The 19,756-nt window shown below is 40.0% G+C and overlaps 1 protein-coding gene across 1 annotated transcript; it reads right to left on the bottom strand.

Moving 5' to 3' along the window:
• Positions 1-393: 393 nt before the first annotated feature.
• On the bottom strand, positions 394-11,455 carry ufm1 (ubiquitin-fold modifier 1). The gene is made up of 6 exons (XM_008297677.1): positions 11,363-11,455; positions 11,203-11,259; positions 7,786-7,843; positions 5,470-5,509; positions 3,911-3,943; positions 394-1,106 (listed from the first exon to the last, which is right to left on the bottom strand). Coding segments are annotated over exons 1-6 (264 nt in total). The 5' UTR covers positions 11,365-11,455; the 3' UTR covers positions 394-1,032.
• Between the last annotated feature and the right edge of the window lie 8,301 nt (positions 11,456-19,756).

Raw genomic sequence — 19,756 nt, forward strand, 5'->3', positions numbered from 1 at the left:
TCCACATATTGGTCTTTAGTCATTTTAGTCATTTACAGACGCTCAAGATGAAAGTAAATAATCTGTGTACTGCTTTTGTTTTTAAATTACCAAAAGAAAAAATGAGCGCAAACACTTAATATTTATCTCCCAGCTGAAAATCAGTGTTAATTGTTGTGGAGGAAAGCTACTGTGACACACTCTGGAGCTTCTGCAGTTTAATTGAAGCTTTCTGGATGCCTGCCTTGCTTTTGTCAATATCAGTTGATAATGAAGCATAGTCAGTGGAGATTTTCTACATGCACTCGGTGAAGCAGCACTATGCATGGCTTGGAATCCAGAGAGGAAGGCGTTTGGGTGAGTGCAAACTGATGTTAACATGTAACCTGACAGAGGGCAGCAAAGAGCCATGTGTCTGCACAGTTCCATTTAATAGTTTGAAACGTTGATCTGAAGATACAGAATCTGGTCCACAATACAAGTTCAGAACAGATCCATAATACAAGGATGTTGTGTCTGAGCAATACTTCTGACATTAAAAAAAAAAAAGAGTAAATCATGTGAACAGATAAATTACCTCCATCAGCAGCCACTTAAAAAATAATGCTATATGTAAAAAAAGAAAAAAGTTAACACTGATGTATTTGCAAAGCCAGTAAAACAAAAGTACACACAGCAAAACAGACATGTCCTGTTAGTCATTTTGATAGTTTATTGTCATTTACAAAGATACAAAAGCTACTGTTGTCTCAGTTGTTTGTTAATTTCAACTAAAATCTTTCCAATGATGCCGCTGTTGTTGTGTATTGTAATTACTCAGTATCTCTGTGGCTGTTGCTCCAAACTTGTGAACATGACTAAGAATGAAGACACGGGGGACACACAAATGTATGTGCACGTCATCGATAAGTTCAATATACATTTGCTCATGCGAGTCGCTGTCAGTTGTGGGCCAGAAAATAAATATGACACACGCTGAGGTGTTTCCTGGGTCTCAAGTGTTATATGATTCTGCTGTGTGAGTCATTATGCCGTCAACGAGGAAAAGCAGCATCAGTCTCCCTGTCCTCCCACTCTGTCTCTGGGAATGATGCGAAGCTCTGAGCCGTGTTTTAGAAACACGTTCCCTGCAACACAGGACAGAGCACCATATAAAGATCACAGTTTATAAGCGGTGCGCTTTAATAAGGGGTTTTATTGTCACTAAAGCTGCCAGCAACATGTCAACACACCAGTCGGGGGAGAATTTTTTGCTTTTTTTCCCTGCAACTCATTTGGTATCTGATCAGCTTCAACTGTAAAATAATAGTCAAAAGCATGCAATCTCTAATTTAGAGTCATGAATTTGTTTACAAAGTTGCAAACAAGTCGGGTTTTCACATTTGGGTTCATTTTAAGGATTTCAAACCAAAGTCAGAGAGATGCCAGATAGAAAATAAATATTCCTGATGGGTAATTTTCAGCTTGTCTGTCTAGATTAACCATTTATTCAGGGGGAAAAAAACGGATTTTAATGAGCACACAAGGCGCAAAATCATTTGAATAATTTTTAATATTGCATTATGCAGCCACAGACACCAATTTCATTCATTCATTTGCTCATTCGACCGACAATCATGCTGGGCTCATCCATGTGTAACTCATTCCCAGAGCAGTTAGGCTATGTGTGTCTTTCTGATTATGAAACAGAAAAAAAAGGGGTATTGTCCTTATCCAGTGAAAAAAAAAAAGACACTGTAAAATTACACCAGATCAATCTCCACTGTGTACTCAATCCTCTGAACAGGAGGCAGAGTGGCTGCGGTGTGTGAAAAGAGGCAATCTGACAGAGGTGTCTGATCTGAGGCTATTCTTGGCAGCACACAGCATGAGTGTAACGCAGATAAAAAGATGTTGTGAATGCCCACCACTATTTCTTTTCTTAGCAGAAAAGACCCAATTTTGCCTTCGGTCAAAGCCAGCATTACCGTATAGTGCTCTATGCAGAAAACTCAGTCATCCGTTAGCGGTTTTGGATGAGAATGATGACTTACATAAGGAGAAGGTGGGCTACACATTAAGTACGAACCTCAGGGAAACACCAAGGAGGCTGACACAGAGGAAAAGTGATTCACGAGGGCAATAATGTGAGAATCTCTAGTCAAATGAATTCTGACTGAACAGATTGGTGCATGTACTTCGCCCCCAGTCAGAGGTCACGTTTTCATTTCACCAAACATTCAATACTGCTTCTCTACGCCTTTTACTTTAATTCATTCTTCGGTAAATACTATTTCCATACTAATAACTCAGATTCTTGCTCAAAACCAAAGATTTTCTCTGGTAAATTAGGATCATTTCAGTAACTCAATCTTATGTTAGAGAATTACACTTTCAGATTGTTCTCTAACTTGCCTCCAAAAATGATCTTTTTCCTTGTAGCACTGATGTAATGATCTCTGTGGGTGGAAATTATTGCAGTTCTGACCAGGCTCAACACCAAAATAAATGTGGCATCATGTTTCAGCATGGCCAGTGGCAATAAAACCTTGCATTACAATGCTATATTACACCATCTGTGGGTTAGGGACCTATTGGGCAAAGCAATATTTTCAAAAAACTATTCTTCCTGAGGGAGAGTCATGACACTGCTGCCCTCCTAAAAAAACCCTTTTAGCCTTTAGCACTGGTTTTCACTGCTGCCCGTCTCACAGTCAATGGGTATCACAGGCTGTGGTAACTGTTTTAGCCTTTCCTCTTTGGAATATTTGGACTTCTATTATCACACATCTCTCTGTTATGGTCTGAATTAGGGCTCAATGATTCATTGATTTAAGGTTAAAATGGCCAATTCAAACAAAGCAATTAGAACATTTCACAGGCTGCCATTTAGGATAGTCATTATTTGACACGTCTGACACAGGGTTGAAACTGTTGTGAATTTTTTAAAAAATCATCCTCTTTGTATGCTTTTCATGACATCTCATGTGGTACATGCTGTTCTAAATCTAAGACACAGTAAAGATTGCACTAAAGCCTGACTTAAAAGCAAACCAAAAACAAAACAAAACACAATCACAAATCAAACTGTAATATCTGTCAAAAAAACACACACAAAAAACACGCAATTAAATGTTTTCCCCTCGTCTCACATATGGGCTCAAATTAGAGTCAATACATTTTAAGATAGCAAAGTGAAAAGTCCAAAGTTTGAAGTCGTAAGTCAACCAAGAGCTAATTTTGATTGTGTCTTTACATCTCAATCTGAATCACAAAGAGTCAAACTGCCCAAACAGACAGCAAACAGGTTCCCTCCACTGCAGTACACCTTTAGGTACAAACTTCAGATTTTTTTGTGAACATAACTTGACAGCGTTAAAATCTTACTGACCCTGTTTTGAGCCCATATTTATATTCATGAAGAACAACTTGAATGTTAAAACCTGGCTTAAGTAATCCTAATTACATTAGCTGGAACTGCTTGATCCCAGATCAATTTGTTACGTTACCTCAGGTAAGGATTTTCACATTAAGCCGTATTTTTTCTCTGCCGTCTTTTTGGAACCACCCACAGAGACAAGTGCCTCGGGGGGATTTATCAGATTAATCTTTTCTACTATTAAACCAATGCCTCCGGAATAACCAAAGTGCATTATGAAACGTGTTTTGTTCAAGTTCTCTATTAAAGCCTTAGGTTATTAATGCTTTGATGAAAGCACAGTGACAAGTGGTAAAGAGCATAAAAGAAAGCCTCGAGGTTGATTAGGCTTTCAAGCACCTTAACAGGAATGAATAGAAGGAAAAGAAAATGACATCTTACACCACCAGAGTGGCTTTTAGTGGAGACATAGAACCGAAATGTACTTTTTTTTTTCTTATTTCTGTGGAAACAAAAGCAGCTTTTCAAAGATTACAATTGTGACATGAGCAACAAATCAACATAACAACTCACCTGCAGTCTGGGCAGGATTGATTCCTATTCCGTCTGCAAGACAGCCACAGAAGGAGAAAAAAATAACACAATGTCAGCCAGCGAAAATGTTGTGCAAATAAGTAGCAAAGAAATGCAGAAGATAATTTATGACATCGCCAGTTTATCTATGATTGGTGCATTAGGCAACAAAAATGACAGCATGTCTCAACAGCAGGCAATTCTATCTGGAATAACAACAGGCCAGTTATTAATTCTGATAACACTAAGGCCCATATTTGACACAGTGGTCACATCTCCACCGTTTTAACACCAGCCTTATCTCAGTGGTATTTGGAAACAACCACATGTCCAACACTTTCCCGCAGCCCCCTAAAAATGTCATCCTTTTATGACTGGTTGTTCTGTAAACTTATTTTCCTCGTCAGTACAGAGCAAACAAAAATATCTGCAGTTTTGATGTGGCACGGTGCAGTTTAATATCTCAGAAACAATAAATAAGCCAACAATTTTCCTTCTAACACCCACAAAAATGTGCTGCAATTTGTTCTGGTGATTACTACGACTGTGGTTACAAGATTGATAAAATGTCGTGTAAGTGGATGAATCCCTGTGAATAATCCTCAGGATCAGGGTATTTCACACTTGCATCTGTTGGACAAGTGATGGTAAGTCTTCCTTGATTTTCTCTAATAATCATTTGCAAGCTCACTCTTCTCTAATGTCAGTTTAAAACACTAAATATTAGTAAAGGTTATAGATTACCTGCTCCTTAAGTTAAACTAGTTGCAGAAACAACATCAATCATTAAAACTGCTGTACATCGTGGCCACACAATTCTGGTCATACTCAGTTGATTGCTGATCAAAACTGCTGCACACTCAGAAATTGGACTCAGTAAATTGACAAATTATCTCCTCCACATGATGCTTGTGTAATATTACAGATAAAGCTGCCTAGATTACTATAATATGTCTGATAATGTAAAGCAGCAAGGCAGACATGACTTTGCAATAGAAAGCAAAGATGGAAACCAGAAAGTTGATTAGAATTTTAGGCAAGATTTTAGGTTAGTTTCTCAAATGAAACTATGATAGTAACTACGTTATTCTGTACATATATTTCATTTAACTGAAATTGGCAGTTATCATATATTTCAGACATATTGCAAATTTTATCTCAACCTTTTTAACCCTCAATTATTATACAAAAACGCAAAACAAAGATGACAATATTTCAAAGTTTCAATTTGTGTGCTTGCTTTCGCTCATCAATAAATCATTATCTGACTTGACAGTGCTTCAAGCATCAGTTTATTTCCTTGCAGTTCAAAGATTGCAGTGCTCACCCCCTGATTTTGTCAAAGCTCCCTCAAATCCTCCCAGCTTGTTGTCGAGGTTTTGAAAGTTTCCAAATATCTCTGTCAAAACACTTAGTCTCTAAAAGAATGAGACTGTCTCTGAAGAGCAGCACGATAGTCCCTAATAATTGTCAAGCTTGTAAACACGTCACTTTTGCACTCTGTTTTCTCAAGCGACAAAAATCATTAGCTGAACAATCCCCCCCCCTCCCGGACTCACCATTTGTTATTATCGCACTGGTTGCTGATGGCACTTTGAACTGTAAAAGAAATTGAAGCAGAGACAAATAATCACAAGAGCTGCTGACATCTGACATTTCAGCAGCGCGAAAACAGTTTGGCTAAATAATCAGGGACATGTCACAACCCAGTTTCACTTGGTCTGAAGACACAGTGTGGAAAAAAAAAAAAACCCCCATCAAACCAGAAAGCTTCACCCACTGAGTCAGCGCTCTGACATTCCCTGACTTTGTTTGTGACAACTTCAAAACAGGAGCTTCAGTTACGATGTCTTCAGAACCAAACTTGGTGAAACAAGCAAAAAGAAAATGCAGTGTGGTGTATTTTGTTTTCAGACTTTTGTCTGCCAACTTTCACGCTTGTCAAGTGCACGAATGCCTTGCGTTTTCACACACTGCACATACACACGCACGCCCGTACAAACACTTAAGAGAGAGCCTGAGGGAACGATAGCCACGCTTGAATTTCTGGAAGAAAATCACTCAGCACGCTTACAATACATGTCCTACTTCAGTGTTCGACAGAAGAGGATGTGGGCTGGTGGGATTTGCAGAGAAAAGATGTAGGGAGCAGTCTGTCACCAGGGAGATATAAGTACAGCTCATCAAACTACTGCTAGGTAGCACAAGCAACACACATTAAATACAGTTTAGTTCAGAAAGGAATGATTTATTGTAATTAAAACATCGCTTATGGAAACCATCCCCTGTTAAATACAACCATTTGCACTGTCAGTGATGTCTTAAAGGAAAGGCTTTTGTGATTAATCTTGTCATTTTTTTGTCTCTCCATCAATCACGCTTAAATCTATGAACAACACACAGCGATTCTGTGCAAAACAAATTATTTTTGAACAATTTTCCTTTTAAATACTACCCAACTGAGAGGGCTAAGTCTGTTGTATGCAAAGCAGGATGTGAAAATGGTGGTGCTTTAGTATGCCGGTTTATAAGAGAATCAAATTAGCACCCCGTCAACACATTGTAAAAGCATCACATCAGCACCTCAGCAGCAGCTTTGGTGCTCCATCCTGATGCTTTCAGCCACAGCACTGCTGTGTGTGTTTACACGCATTAAATGGAAGAAAATAGACTTCAAAGCTTAAAAAATTAGGTTCTGGGTTACAGTTGCATGTTTAAAGTGTGTGAGAGACATTATGCAGCTTGTGCAGACAAATGTACTGATGAAATTAAAGTGGAGACATTTGTCAGGTGGATGAATGAAAAAAAATATAGTAAAATCACATTCGATGTCCAAAACACTCACAGCACTGAGACTTTGTTTTGGTTTAATAATGGTAATGAAACTGTGTCTGCCTAATTATCAAGCGTAGTGAGCCATACCAATATTTGATTTAAAAAAACAAACAAACAAAAAAAAAACATATGATTTCCACCTTGTGACTGACCAAAGCTGATTTTTGTTTAGAAGGTTTGTCAGAGTTTAATGTTGAAAAACAAACGTGTCAGTGCTTTTTGAGGAGAGATGTCATGTCATGTAATCGCAAATTATCTCAAGCATATTTCCACAGGTACCGTACACCGATCAGCCACAACATTAAATGCTTGATATTGTGTATGTCCTCGTTGTTCTGCATCAACAGCTTTAACCCATCAAGGCATGAACTCCACAGACTGCTGAAGGTGTCCTCTGGTATCAGGCACTGACACCTTAGCAGTAGATCAATTAAGGCCTGCCGGACTGAGATCTGGGGAATCTGGAGGTCAAGTCAATGTTCTTCCAACTATTCCTGAACAGCTTTTACAGGGTGTGCATTTTCCTGCTGAAAGAGAAGGCTGCTGCCATGAAGGGGGTGTGTATGGTCGGAAATAACGTTTAGGCAAGTGGTATGTGTCAAAGTAACACCCACATGAATTCCAAGAGCTACGGTTTCCAAGAAGAACATTCTCTAGAACATCACATTGCCTTCATTGGCTTGCATTCTTCAAATGGTGCATTCTGCTGCCATCTCTTATCCAGGTAAATGGTACACGTGCACCCGGCCATCACCATGATTCATCACCAGGCCACCTCCTTCCATAGCCATGGTTCTGACGCTCACGTATCCATGGTGCTTTGGAGTGGTTTACAGGGCTAACAATGGGCACTAACTGTTTCACAGCTACGCAGCCCTACATGCAGCAAGCTGTGATGTACTGTGTGTTCTGACACCTTTCTATCACAGCAGCATTAAGATAATTACTGTTATTCACTTCACGTGTCATTGCTTTTATTGTTATGGCTGATGGGTGTATATTCATATGCACTTATGGAAGATTTTAAACAGTAAGCTTACCTCCTCAGCTGCAAACTTCAAAACTGCCGTGAACGGTGTGCTCTCTGGGACACTTAGACTGCAACAAACAATAAACAGGATTTTAAAAACACCATAAAATCCAGACTTTATTTCTAAAATGTCCTACTTTTTCAAGCAGGAAGACTACATGAATGAAGACTATCTCTCTGCCAAGTGACCAGATTTTCAATTGACAAGCACATGGCTGCTTGAGTGTTTCAGTCATTTACACCGTAACAGCCTCAGAAGTACTATTTCGGAGCTGGCAGTATATTTTGACTCCCATGGAAGCAAGCAAACAAAAAGAAAATTGGGTGTAACATTACTTCCGTTGGAGTCATTTCAGTTAGAGGGTACAAAACCATTTGTGGCATAAACAGCCCCACACAACGTGGTTTCAGTTGGATGCTTCTCCAATAAATCCTGCAGTGCGGTGTTTAGAGGGGAGCAGGGACCTCCCAAAACACAAACCAACAGATGCATTTCACTGAGATGTAAGATTAAAAAAAAATAAATAAAAAATCACAAGGCTGCAAATGCAATTGCCAAGTAAGGTAACGCAGAGGGAACTGAGGTGGTGGAGGGCAAACTCAATCGTGGCAGTCAGTGCTGGAGCAGAAGCAGAGAGAGGAGCGAGGCATAAACCTAAGCTTGAGCTTTATGACTTGTCATATTATGAAGACCAGCATAACGCCTTAGTTCTTAGGAGTGAGTGGTAACTTTTTTTTTTTTTTTAATGTGACTGAACAGACTGATTATGAGCTCAAATCTACTCTGACAGAACTAATGCGATACTTCATTATCATTATTATCCCTCTGTCCGTGTTAAGACATTAACAACTCCAGTGAGGCTTGTCTGACCTCATTAGTGAAACAGCTACCTGTCAACGTGTTAAGGTTACAGTAGTCTGCACGGTGGTAATTATTTGCAATCGCTTACTTGAAGCTGTGTTAGAAAATTCTGACCGATGCATAAAATGGCAAAAATGTCTGCAGAAAAGACACTTTGCGGATGGTTTTTATCACTCTATGTCAATATTTGTTTAACTTATGGCAGATAAAGTAGTTTTCTGCAACAACATGGTTCATTCCCAGACTGTATTTACTATGCTAAGGACAAAGGGGTACTTATTGGCGTCACAGTCATTGATACAACTACCAATTCTGCATACTTAAAAGTACTTGAAGATAATGTGAGGCCACATGTCCAAAATGTTAATCTAAACCAGAAGTGGCCCTTTCAACAGGACACTGATCCTTAGCCCACAAGCAAATCCACATGGGAATTAATCAAAACGAAGAAATGGAGAAATATGGAATGGGCTAGTCAAATGTGAGATTTTAAATCCACTGAAATGTTGTTTTCAAGTAGATCATCTTTAAATGTAGGCACTGAATCACAGAAGATCAAATGTTTGCTTGTCAAGATATGTCATATAAAAAAGCTAACAATTTCTACTAGGTGTACTTATTATGACTTATTTTTTGACTGTAGATTTAAGACTTTTAGAGTGCTTATATAGTTAGGACTAGAGACCAACTACATTATTTTTTTCAGGGTTAGTATCAAAACCAATCCTTATTAATTAGGGAGACCAATAACCAATAATTGGAAGTGACATACATTTGCAGTAAAGATGAAAATCTTTGTGTCAAAGCTAACACAAATGCCAACAATACCATTTTACTCAAACTCCGTTGTTCATTTATGTTTTCCACATGTTTAAGAGAAGAGAACTCCACATCCATCCTTCAGTGTTGACAGGCTGTTACCCAACCAATCAGGCAGGAAATTGCTCGAAACCACAGAGTGACTACAGATAGAGACAGATGGCTCTGGTAGAGTCACTGTGGTACATTTTAAAATTACTTTGTCGTATGGGGAATCATTTTTAAAAATGGCTTTACCAATGATTGGAAAAATGCTGAATATTGAATCCAATAATCTGCCAGGCCAGTAATTAATCAATCTCTAGTCAGGATTGGCTCAGATTACCCTGAACCATTCCTCTCCTCTCTGTCTTGTCTCTTCCTGTAACTCTCTGCAGTTGTTTCTGGCTCTGGATCTGTACATTTTAGATTTGCGGTTACTGACCACAAACCTGCCCAGGGTTTAGTGCTCTCTTTTTTGTTTTTAAGTTAGGTTTTTCTGTCTCCCCTCTCTCCTCATCCTGAATGGTCGAGGCAGCCTGTTTCTGCTGGAGGTTCCTTCCTGATACAAGGATGTCTCTTCTTCCCATTGTCACCAAGTGCTGCTCAAAGAGAATCACTGAGCTTCTATCTGTAATGTAATATTGTTAAGTTTTACTGTGTAAAGTTCCCTGAATTTAAATTAAGTGAATTGACTTGCCATTTGTGGAGCAACATCTAACTCACAAAGAGTGATATGCAAACAACAAATTATCAGACACATATTATCTCCTAACTATTTATCCAGTTAGGAAATGGTTAATCAGACTGAACAAACAGATGGAAGGAAGTCATTAAATGTTTTGTGGAAAAACTACATTGATTCCCCCCCTGCCATGCTTAATGTTTGTCTTAAAACATGCCTGTGCTTGTTTGTGACACAACAAAACAGAGACATGGATTATCCTTTGCACACAGTGGCACGTCTGGAAATGATGGGTCCTATTATATAAACAGGATGACCACCCACTGATTGTATTGATGTCTGTGTTTTGAACCCCTACTGAGCCTGCTGTCATCAAGTGCTTGATCACGAGGTGAATGCTTGGTTTCCCTGTGTAACACTGCACGTTCTTTGACCTTACTATTTAAAGTACCTGGAAATGGCACATACAATGATTTGGTGCCATGTAAATAAAACTGAACCACATAACATAATGTTAGACCACATACCATAGCCACAACGATGTGGCTAGCAGCTTAATCTAGCTTTAATTTAGTCGTGATTATTAAAAAAAAAAATCTGCTTTTGCTCCTCTCCTGTCTGTTACTTCAGCTACAGTGATGTATGAATGTCAAGGCTGTGGTTCTGTCATACGACCCAAAAGCTGCCTCATAGTTTAACACATGACTTCAAAGATGATATTTTCATTGAAGATGCCCTGCAGATTCCTTTCTGTCAGGTCCAATTTATTCATACTGGAGCTCACAAAGTGCTGTAATGCCATACTATATAAACGGGAAGTTAACTGTGATTAAACGGCGCAGTTATCTGGCGTCTTTAGTGTCAGCATGTGAATCACAGCTTTACATTGGCAGATGTTCTCTTACTGACCATATATAACGCTGCTTAGGTTAAATACGACAGCTACCACTGTCACAACACACTGAAATGAAGAAATATATAACATCAGCGGGACAAAAGGTTTAATAATTTGTTAAATAACCCTTAAAATGCAGCTGAATGCACCGTTAGAGCCGTGAGTGCTGAGCTGTCAGTGGACTCACACTTTGTATGGCAGCCGGGGGTCCGACGTCAGGGTGATTTTAAACGTTACTTTAGACCTAAGGAAGAAGACGAAAACACCGTTACGAACATATTGATTCCGGCTAATAAACACGAAATATATTCATTGAAAAATAACACGAAAAAAGGGCTAAACCTTACATGTTTTGGGCGAGGCGGCTCCGTCTGCGATCTGTTTATACACACCCGGAAGACCGAAGGACCTACACATACACGTCATCCATGTAGTTCAAGTTTTTGTACTTAAATATATCTTTTTACAGTTTTCAGTGGTATTTTAGAAGTTTTGTTTGTAAATACAAAAAATATTCAGTTAAAAAGCTGCATTATAATAAAGATTCAAGGTCTCTTTAGTGCTAATAACTGACAGGCATTCACACCAAATACCTAACCTTTACCGTAAATGACAACAGAAAGGCGCAAACATCCACCAGAGGCGCACTGACATTTTTACGGCGCCTGTTCAAATCAATTGAAATGGATGCATCGTATCTCTTTGCTGGGTAAACTCAGGAATAGCTTTAGTTATTTCAGTATGTGTGTGCTCTGCTGTCTGGAAGTCAGTTATCTGCCCTGGATGTTGCAGGTAGAACAAACTGCTCCTCTGAATCTGCTTGTGCTTTAAGCTGTATCACAATAATATAACTTTGACAAAAAACAAACAAAAGTCAGGTCACTGTGTGGCTTTAGTAGACATGCCTGATTTAGTTCATTCAGCAAATGCTTTAACATGTTTCTTTGCAAAACAGCAAACATAAAACCTAAGCCAAGTGTTTGAGCCTGGTTAATTCTGAACTAAAAGCAGTGTGTCAAATGACTGAATTGTTTGGCCACAGTGGCAGCATTTCAGCATTTTGTCATCGAAGCAGAGTCATTTTCAGAAGCACCATTTTTATGAAAGTGTGAAAATGTTGACTATCGAGGTCAGCCACGTCAAGCTGTTCTCTGATCTCATCAATCCAAACAGAAAGCATGAACCAGACTGCAAGAGTTGCTCAGCTTCGTTCTGGCGTTGAATGACTACATATCTGAATAGCTGGAGATGGACGGGCAGATGAACACTTATTACAGGAGTAGGATAGACTGTACACTTGCTGAATCTATTCAAGTCTGATTGTGTTGATTCAATGAAAATATAAGCATCCTGGTGTGGACAAGAAGTTGTTCAGTCATACAATCCAATATAATTCACAGCAATAAAATGATCAGTTCAAAAGCAAATATTAGTGGTGTGCATCTCGAAGTTACAAGGCAATCCGATACAAATCTAGATACATGGGTTACGATACGATTCACTATCAATACATTTTAATACATTACGATGCGATTCGATGTGATGAATCTATTTGTTTGGTGAAAAAAATTTAAGTATCAAGTCAGAACAATGTCATTGTCTTTATCCCTCACCCTAGCTCCAATCAACCGATTAATAACATTACAAGCAGACATCAACCGCTCCACAGTAGGTATAGATTGATCTAGAGGCCCCGTCGATTGATGTGTTCATATCATTAAAGTAAAAATCGATTTCCGGTTCGTGAATCTTTACACCCCTAACGAATATGTATGTGGTGTTTTAGTAAGCAACTTTTCTGCATTTCTAAGAAATGGGCACTCAAAAATACATCTTTAATATTTTATATTTATAGTTAACTATTTGTTTTAAAGACAGGATGATGAGAATCCCGTCACAGTTTGGTAGGGCACAGCTAAATCAGCAACAAAAAAAAAAGAAAAAACACCAGAAATATCCAGTTGAACTCTCTTATGTGACTGTGGGTGGTAAGAACATCGAGTGAGATCCACTGAATAAAGGTAAAAGGTCATCAAACAGGAGTCAGTGAACGGGCAGAGAAGGATCAAAGAAGCCAGATATGACTGAAGTTCCACACAGAGGCCACGTGATGAAAACTGAGCCGGCTCCATTTGGTGGAAAAGGCTGCGAGAAGCACACGAAGCCCCTGATAGCTTGCGCGTTTTTTTTTTTTTTTTTAGATTATTTTGTCGCATGCATGAAATCTGTAAATAACATTTACACACGCAAAAAAATCATATAAATCACTGAAGATTTTTAAAAATTTCGTGTTTTAGGGATTCTGCCGATGTGAGGGTTACTCTTGGTGCTGTAGAAAGAAAGAAGAAAGAAAGAGAGGGTGATGCTGTGTAGGCGGCGCAGTGACAACTGGCAAAGAGAATGGGGTCAGACGTATTATGATGACTCAGAGTTACAGTGCAGACACACAGGCACACAGCTCTGGGAATTCAGTGGTGAGACTTCCCCAGAAAATAACTCAAATGAAAAGAAGGATGTAGTAAGCTGGAGAAAGAACAAAGGGGAACAACTATTATGGTAACATATCGACTGTAGACGGCTGTAGCATGAGAAAGTAGAATCCTTTTCTGCAAGTAAGTTATTTTTATAAGTAACTTATGTATACAAACTGAAAATCTCATAAAGCAGACAATCCCTTGAAAACCAACATTTTACAATTTACATAGAAATAGTCACTTCATTCAGCATATTCAGGGTGCTGAAGTTTCTTGCCTGATCTTATTATATGTGATGATAATGAGAACTGCATAATTAGAGAGAAGGGTTTCCATACAAAAACAGATTGTTCATGGACTGCCTCAGTCCAGGAAATATTTGCTTTGAAGAGAGCGACAGTTGTCCATCATCCTCTTGGAAGCAGTCTGAGGGTGCGTTCAAAATGCAAAACACAGCCACGAGATTCTGTGCATTGTGCAGCCGCCGCTGAACGAGCTTATTACCATACCAGAAGCCCCTGGACAGAAAGGGAAAATGCCAATGCCAATTATCTGCAGAAATATAACGGTAATCAATGCCAGTGCTGCTGATGCATATGCACATAAACAAACAGACGTGCACATATAGGCTTGTGTGCTGAATGCATGTGGCTGTGTACATGCTGCAGCTGTGTTTTTAGTGATCCAGAAGGCCACTGATAAACTATGGGTATTAATTGTCGTTGAATCAACAGGAATATTGACTTATTTCTATAGTTTCCCCCTCAGGAAAAGGGCAGGGATGTCATGGTAATCCAATATGAAAATCCAAACATGAAGAAAATCAATCATGTACAGTGTGTCAATGAAGTTCAGGAGTTTGATTCGCAGGTTGTTGTTTTTTTTATTCCTCCAGCCAGATAATATCAGTCAGCTGGCCTATGTGCAGGAGATTACTTAAAGCTGTGTAGGTGAGAGGTATATCACCGTTAGCCTCAAGAAAGGCTTTAGAAATGATCTGCAAATTGTTACTTTCATTCGTTTCCTGACCTCACATCTCTCCCCACTCACTGCTGATAGAAAATCAGAAGGCAGCCTGCTTGATAAGCTGCATATTTCCTGCTTTTATTGGTTTGTCATAGACGTTTGACACCTTGATTTTTCTTTCACAGTTGAAATATGTACCCAGCACAGTCTGGTGCTCCAGACAGACAGGCACTTCATAATTAATGTCTTAATATAGAGCTTCTAACTTCTTAGCTTCCTGCTATTTTTAATAGGGTGCTGCAGTTAAGACAGGATTTAGAGACTGAGCTTAGCTTATCAAACAGGACCTGTAACACTGGGGGGAAAAAAGGGCTGTCAGTTTAGTATTGGAGGGTAACTCATACCGCAGCTCAGTGGTCTAGTTTGTTGAAGGTGAAACCAGTGTCCTGCACAAAAAAAAACAACAAAAAAAAACAATTACTCATATGAGGAAAAATAGATCATTACAGTTCACTAAGTGCTATAAATCTGCTGATAGTTCTGAGTGTCTCTTTTCTTGTTTCTTCTCTGTCTGCACATGTTGAAATCCAGTCTCAGTTCATTTCTCAAAGGACAGTCTCTACAAAATACGGTGAACTCGTACTATTTGTTTTTTGCCTTGTGTTAGGTAACGTCCTGCAGTTACTCGCTGTGTGTGTGTGTGTGTGTGTGTGTGTCTGCCAACAGCATCTTTTTATTGTAGCAGTGGGCGGGATACGACAGGTGGACTGAAATATTCACTTAATTGTTTTGATCAAAGCTACAAATAGCTCAGCTGCAATGTATTAATATATATAATATAACCCAAATAATAGCTTCGTCTGTGATAGGTAACCTTTAAGGACAGCTTACAAAAGGTTTCTGTTGCTGAGCACACAGTTGCAATACAATAGATATGCAGATTACACTTGCAGGATGTTTTTTCTCCAAGTGTACCTCATGCTGTCCCCATCCGACAGTTTTTTTTGTTTGTTTTTTTAATCTCTGTACAAATAACTTTTCATACTGATAAAAAAAAGAAGATGTGTTTTCCACAGATGTCAGTTGAAAGACTTTAGGATTTACCGTTACTCTGTTGTCTAAGAGGCTTACATAATCATATCTAAAATGGATCATCTGCTCACAGTTGTCACAATGCCAGTGCTCTTTTTTCTTTTCTTTTCTTTTTTTAAATCCTCATCCAGTTTGCATCTGTATTAGCTGGTTGGCTTTACACTAAAACATCTTATCCTTTCATATTGTGCAGTGCTGTTGCACCACATTTTTACATAACAACTCTTATTGTACTAAAATTTGGCAACAGACTGTTGCACTTTTTTTTTTAAGTTTCTTTTTTGTGATTACAGTTGAAACCAGAAGTTTACATACGCTGTATAAAAAGACACAGAACCTTTTTTTCTCACTATCTGACAGTAAATGTGACTAAATGTTTCCTATTTTAGGTCAGTTAGGATTACCAAAATTATTGGTATAAAGAAATGCCAGAATAACGAGATTTTTTTTTGAGATTTTTTAAAAATTAGTTTCTTTAAAGTTGGAAGTTTACATACACTAAGATTACAATGCCTTCAAATTATTTGGGAAAGCCAAAGATGATGATGAAGCGTAGAAGCTTTACATTTGGTGTTTAGAAAGTATTGCTATGATGTTGTTACTGAGAATAAGGGAATAAAATATTGTCAAATAATGTTTCTCCACACCAAACAGGTAACCATGTGTGGTAAGATTTTGCTCTTAATTCATTATAAAAAAGTAATGATGAATAATCATTCGTAAAAGCCATCCCAAATACACCTCAGGAGACAACCCCCCCGTGTCACTCGTCTAATGTTGACTTACTTTGCATAATCCCCAGCATACTGAGCTGTAATTAAATTTGAGCTGGGGGAACAAGTTGCCCGGGCTGTGTTAACACGTCGAGGGCACAATGAGCAAAGTACCGAAGCAGCTTTTTTTCCAAAATATGTTGAGATGTTTCTCAAGGGAACGCTGTGCTTCGACATAGTTGCATGACGTGCTGTTTGCATGGAGCGACGAACGGCTCAGATATACCGCGCTGTGCCACAGTCTCTGAGCGCTATTAATGTTATTGATAGACCTATTTAACCTTCCTGTTGTAAATGCATTCCTCGGATGCTTTTCAGGAGACGAGACATTATCCCGGTGGTACACGGAGCCCAAACAAAATGAATCACCGATGCAAGTGAGTGGCCAAATGTATATATCATTAGAACGTCCTATCTCCCTTTCACTCTCACTCTCTCTCTCTTTCACACACACACACACACACACACACACATAATTACCATAATCTAATGATGCGTGACAGAATAATTTAGTTAGGTGCGTGCTCTGTGGGTTTTAGGAAGTGGACAGCAACTGGAAATGGAATATATTTTTCAAAGATTTATTATTTTTGTTCAAACATCATTTTACATTAGTAAGCTACTGTATCTCCCTTGATGGTTGACAATTCATTTCTCAGCGTGACCCCTACTTCTCATGCACAGTGCACATTTAGAATCTGCAGCCAACAGCGTATCGTTCCGACCGACAGAACGATGCTCAGGTAGCAGGCGGGTAAAAGGGGTGTCGAATTGATGTCAAGATAGAAGCACATTAAAGGGCAACAGCCAAGAGCAGACAAGCATCCATTTTAATTACACGCTTCAGAATGAATCAGATGTTGCTAGGAGGAGCACCCGGCGTGGAGAGGACGCTTGAATACTTAAAAGTAACGAGAAGACTGATGGAAAAATAATGTGGGAGCTTGTGCGGCATAAAGTGAAAATAGGACGAGAGATGGGGAAAGAGGGAAAAAACAGAACGTGGCACAGAGACATCAACAGGGTGGTAAAGATGTAAAAAAAAGTTGTAACGTGTGGGTGTGTGGTCCTGGTGACAAGGCAACACATCCTGTTTACAAATCAGCAAGTCGGATAATTAGCAGCAGCGTCTATTTCGGCTTCATTGTAGTATGAGTTTGCACAATGCATGTGTATGCACAAGTTTGGAAACCGTTGGGCAAATTACATATTTCAAAAATTTGCATTCATGTAAATGTGAGCAGGGCTGCAAGGTGGCTCGGTGGTTAGTACCATCGCCTCACAGCTAGAAGATCCTCGGTTTGTGTCACGATTAGGATGCCTGGGATCCTTCTGTGTGGAGTTTGCATGTTCCCCTCGTGCAGTGTGGGTTCCCTCTGGGTTCTCCGGCTTCCTCCCACAGGTTGGAGGGCAACTGGTGATTTTAAGGCCACGTCTACACATAGCCGGGTATTTACAAAAATGAATCTACGTTTTCAAAAATAACATTGTTCACACCAGATTGTTTTCAAAAATAGTTTTTCCGCAGGGTGGCTGGGCGCTCCCTTAGAGATAGGGTGAGAAGCTCAGTCACGCGGGAGGTGCTCGGAGTAGAGCCGCTGCTCCTCCACATCGAAAGGAGCCAGTTGAGGTGGCTCAGGCATCTTTTCTGGACGCCTCCCTGGGGAGGTGTTCCGGGCGCGTCCCACCGGAAGGAGACCTCGGGGAAGACCCAGGACACGCTGAAGGGACTATGTCTCCCAGTTGGCCTGGGAACGCCTAGGGGTCCCCCCGGAAGAGCTGGGGGAGGTGTGTGTGGATCGGGAAGTCTGGGCGGCTTTGCTAAGGCTGCTGCCTCCACGACCTGACTCCGGATAAGTGGGAGAAGATGGATGGATGGATGGATGGATGTTTTCAAAAAAATTCTTTGTTTACACAAACTCGCATAAACACGTCATTAAGAGCTGCTATGAGCATGCCAAACCTACAGGGGGCAGTGTAGCAAGGAGCATAAAGCCGTGCTAGCCAATCAGAATCCTGGGAAAATACACAACGAATTGCATGAATTGTTTCCTGTAACTTCAACGATAATGGCGCGAGGGTTGTTTGTTTGGACGACAGAGAAGTGGAACTACTCCTAAATGTGGTCTTAGAGTACAAAACAAGGGTTTGCACAAACATAAAAACAAGCACTGCTTTAACAGCATCCATTTCTATCACAGTAGCCAAACTGTAAACGTGGGTCGCACACATATGACGCTGATGACGCTTTTATCGCATACTCTAATGTCAGACTCCGTCTCCACCTGTCTACATGCAAACGTGAAGACGGAGTTTTTCCAAATCTCCACTGCGGCCGGAGTTTTCAGATATAATCGTTGTCGGTGACTTGTAGCTTCGTTTACATGTAAACCAAAGGCCCAAACGCATTGAAATATCACAGTTCTGGCTACGTGTAAACAGAGCCTAAATTGTCTCTTGGTGAATGTAAGTGTGCTTTTTTGTCTGTCTCTAAGTGTAGCCCTGTGATAGACTGACGACCTGTCCAGGGTGTCCCCTGCCTTCGCCCTAAGTCAGCTGGGATAGACTCCAGCGCCCCCACAACCCTAGTGAGGATTAAACAGTGTACTGATAATGGATGGATGGATGGATGGATGGATAGATGGATAGATGTGACCGGTAACCTTTTATTTCATGATATTTCAGGTAGAGAAAGAATTTGCATTAGTTGTTGCATGTGCAAACATCTGGGCACCCTTCTCTCAGCGATAAATTAACTTCAACTGACTCATTAGATAGACATCGAAAGGAGCCAGTTGAGGTGGCTCGGGCATCTTTTCCGGATGCCTCCTGGACGCCTCCCTGGGGAGGTGTTCCAGGCGCGTCCCACTGGGAGGAGACCTCGGGGAAGACCCAGGACACGCTGGAGGGACTATGTCTCCCAGTTGGCCTGGGAACGCCTAGGATCCCCCCGGAAGAGCTGGGGGAGGTGTGTGCGGATCGGGAAGTCTGGGCGGCTTTGCTAAGGCTGCTGCCTCCGTGACCCGACTCAGGATAAGCGGGAGAAGATGGATGGATGGATGGATGACTCATTAGAACTTCTAAGTCTGGTCAAAGCTTGTAATTAATCATCAGCTGATCCTGAGCAGATCAGGCTCCTCAAACCTTGTTGTTACACTCAACATACAAGTAACGGCGAATCTGAAAATGGAGCTACAGTAACTGATGCTTTTATAGAAGATATCAAAACTCCTCCAGTTCGCAGTTTCATTTTATTAAGAAACAGCAAATAAAGGGAACCGTGGGGGTCAAGACAAGAACATGTTTTTTATAGAACTGTATTTCTGTAGAATATATCTGGCAAAAGAGGGTTAATGAGTACTGAGTTAAGGTGCTCAAAGCTTTACACATGGTACAGCTATAGTTCTTTGAACAGAAACAGTAGATTTGCCAATGG

This window comes from Stegastes partitus, unplaced genomic scaffold (genome assembly GCF_000690725.1).
Source record: "Stegastes partitus isolate 25-593 unplaced genomic scaffold, Stegastes_partitus-1.0.2 Scaffold1236, whole genome shotgun sequence".
Classification (NCBI taxonomy): Eukaryota; Metazoa; Chordata; class Actinopteri; family Pomacentridae; genus Stegastes; species Stegastes partitus.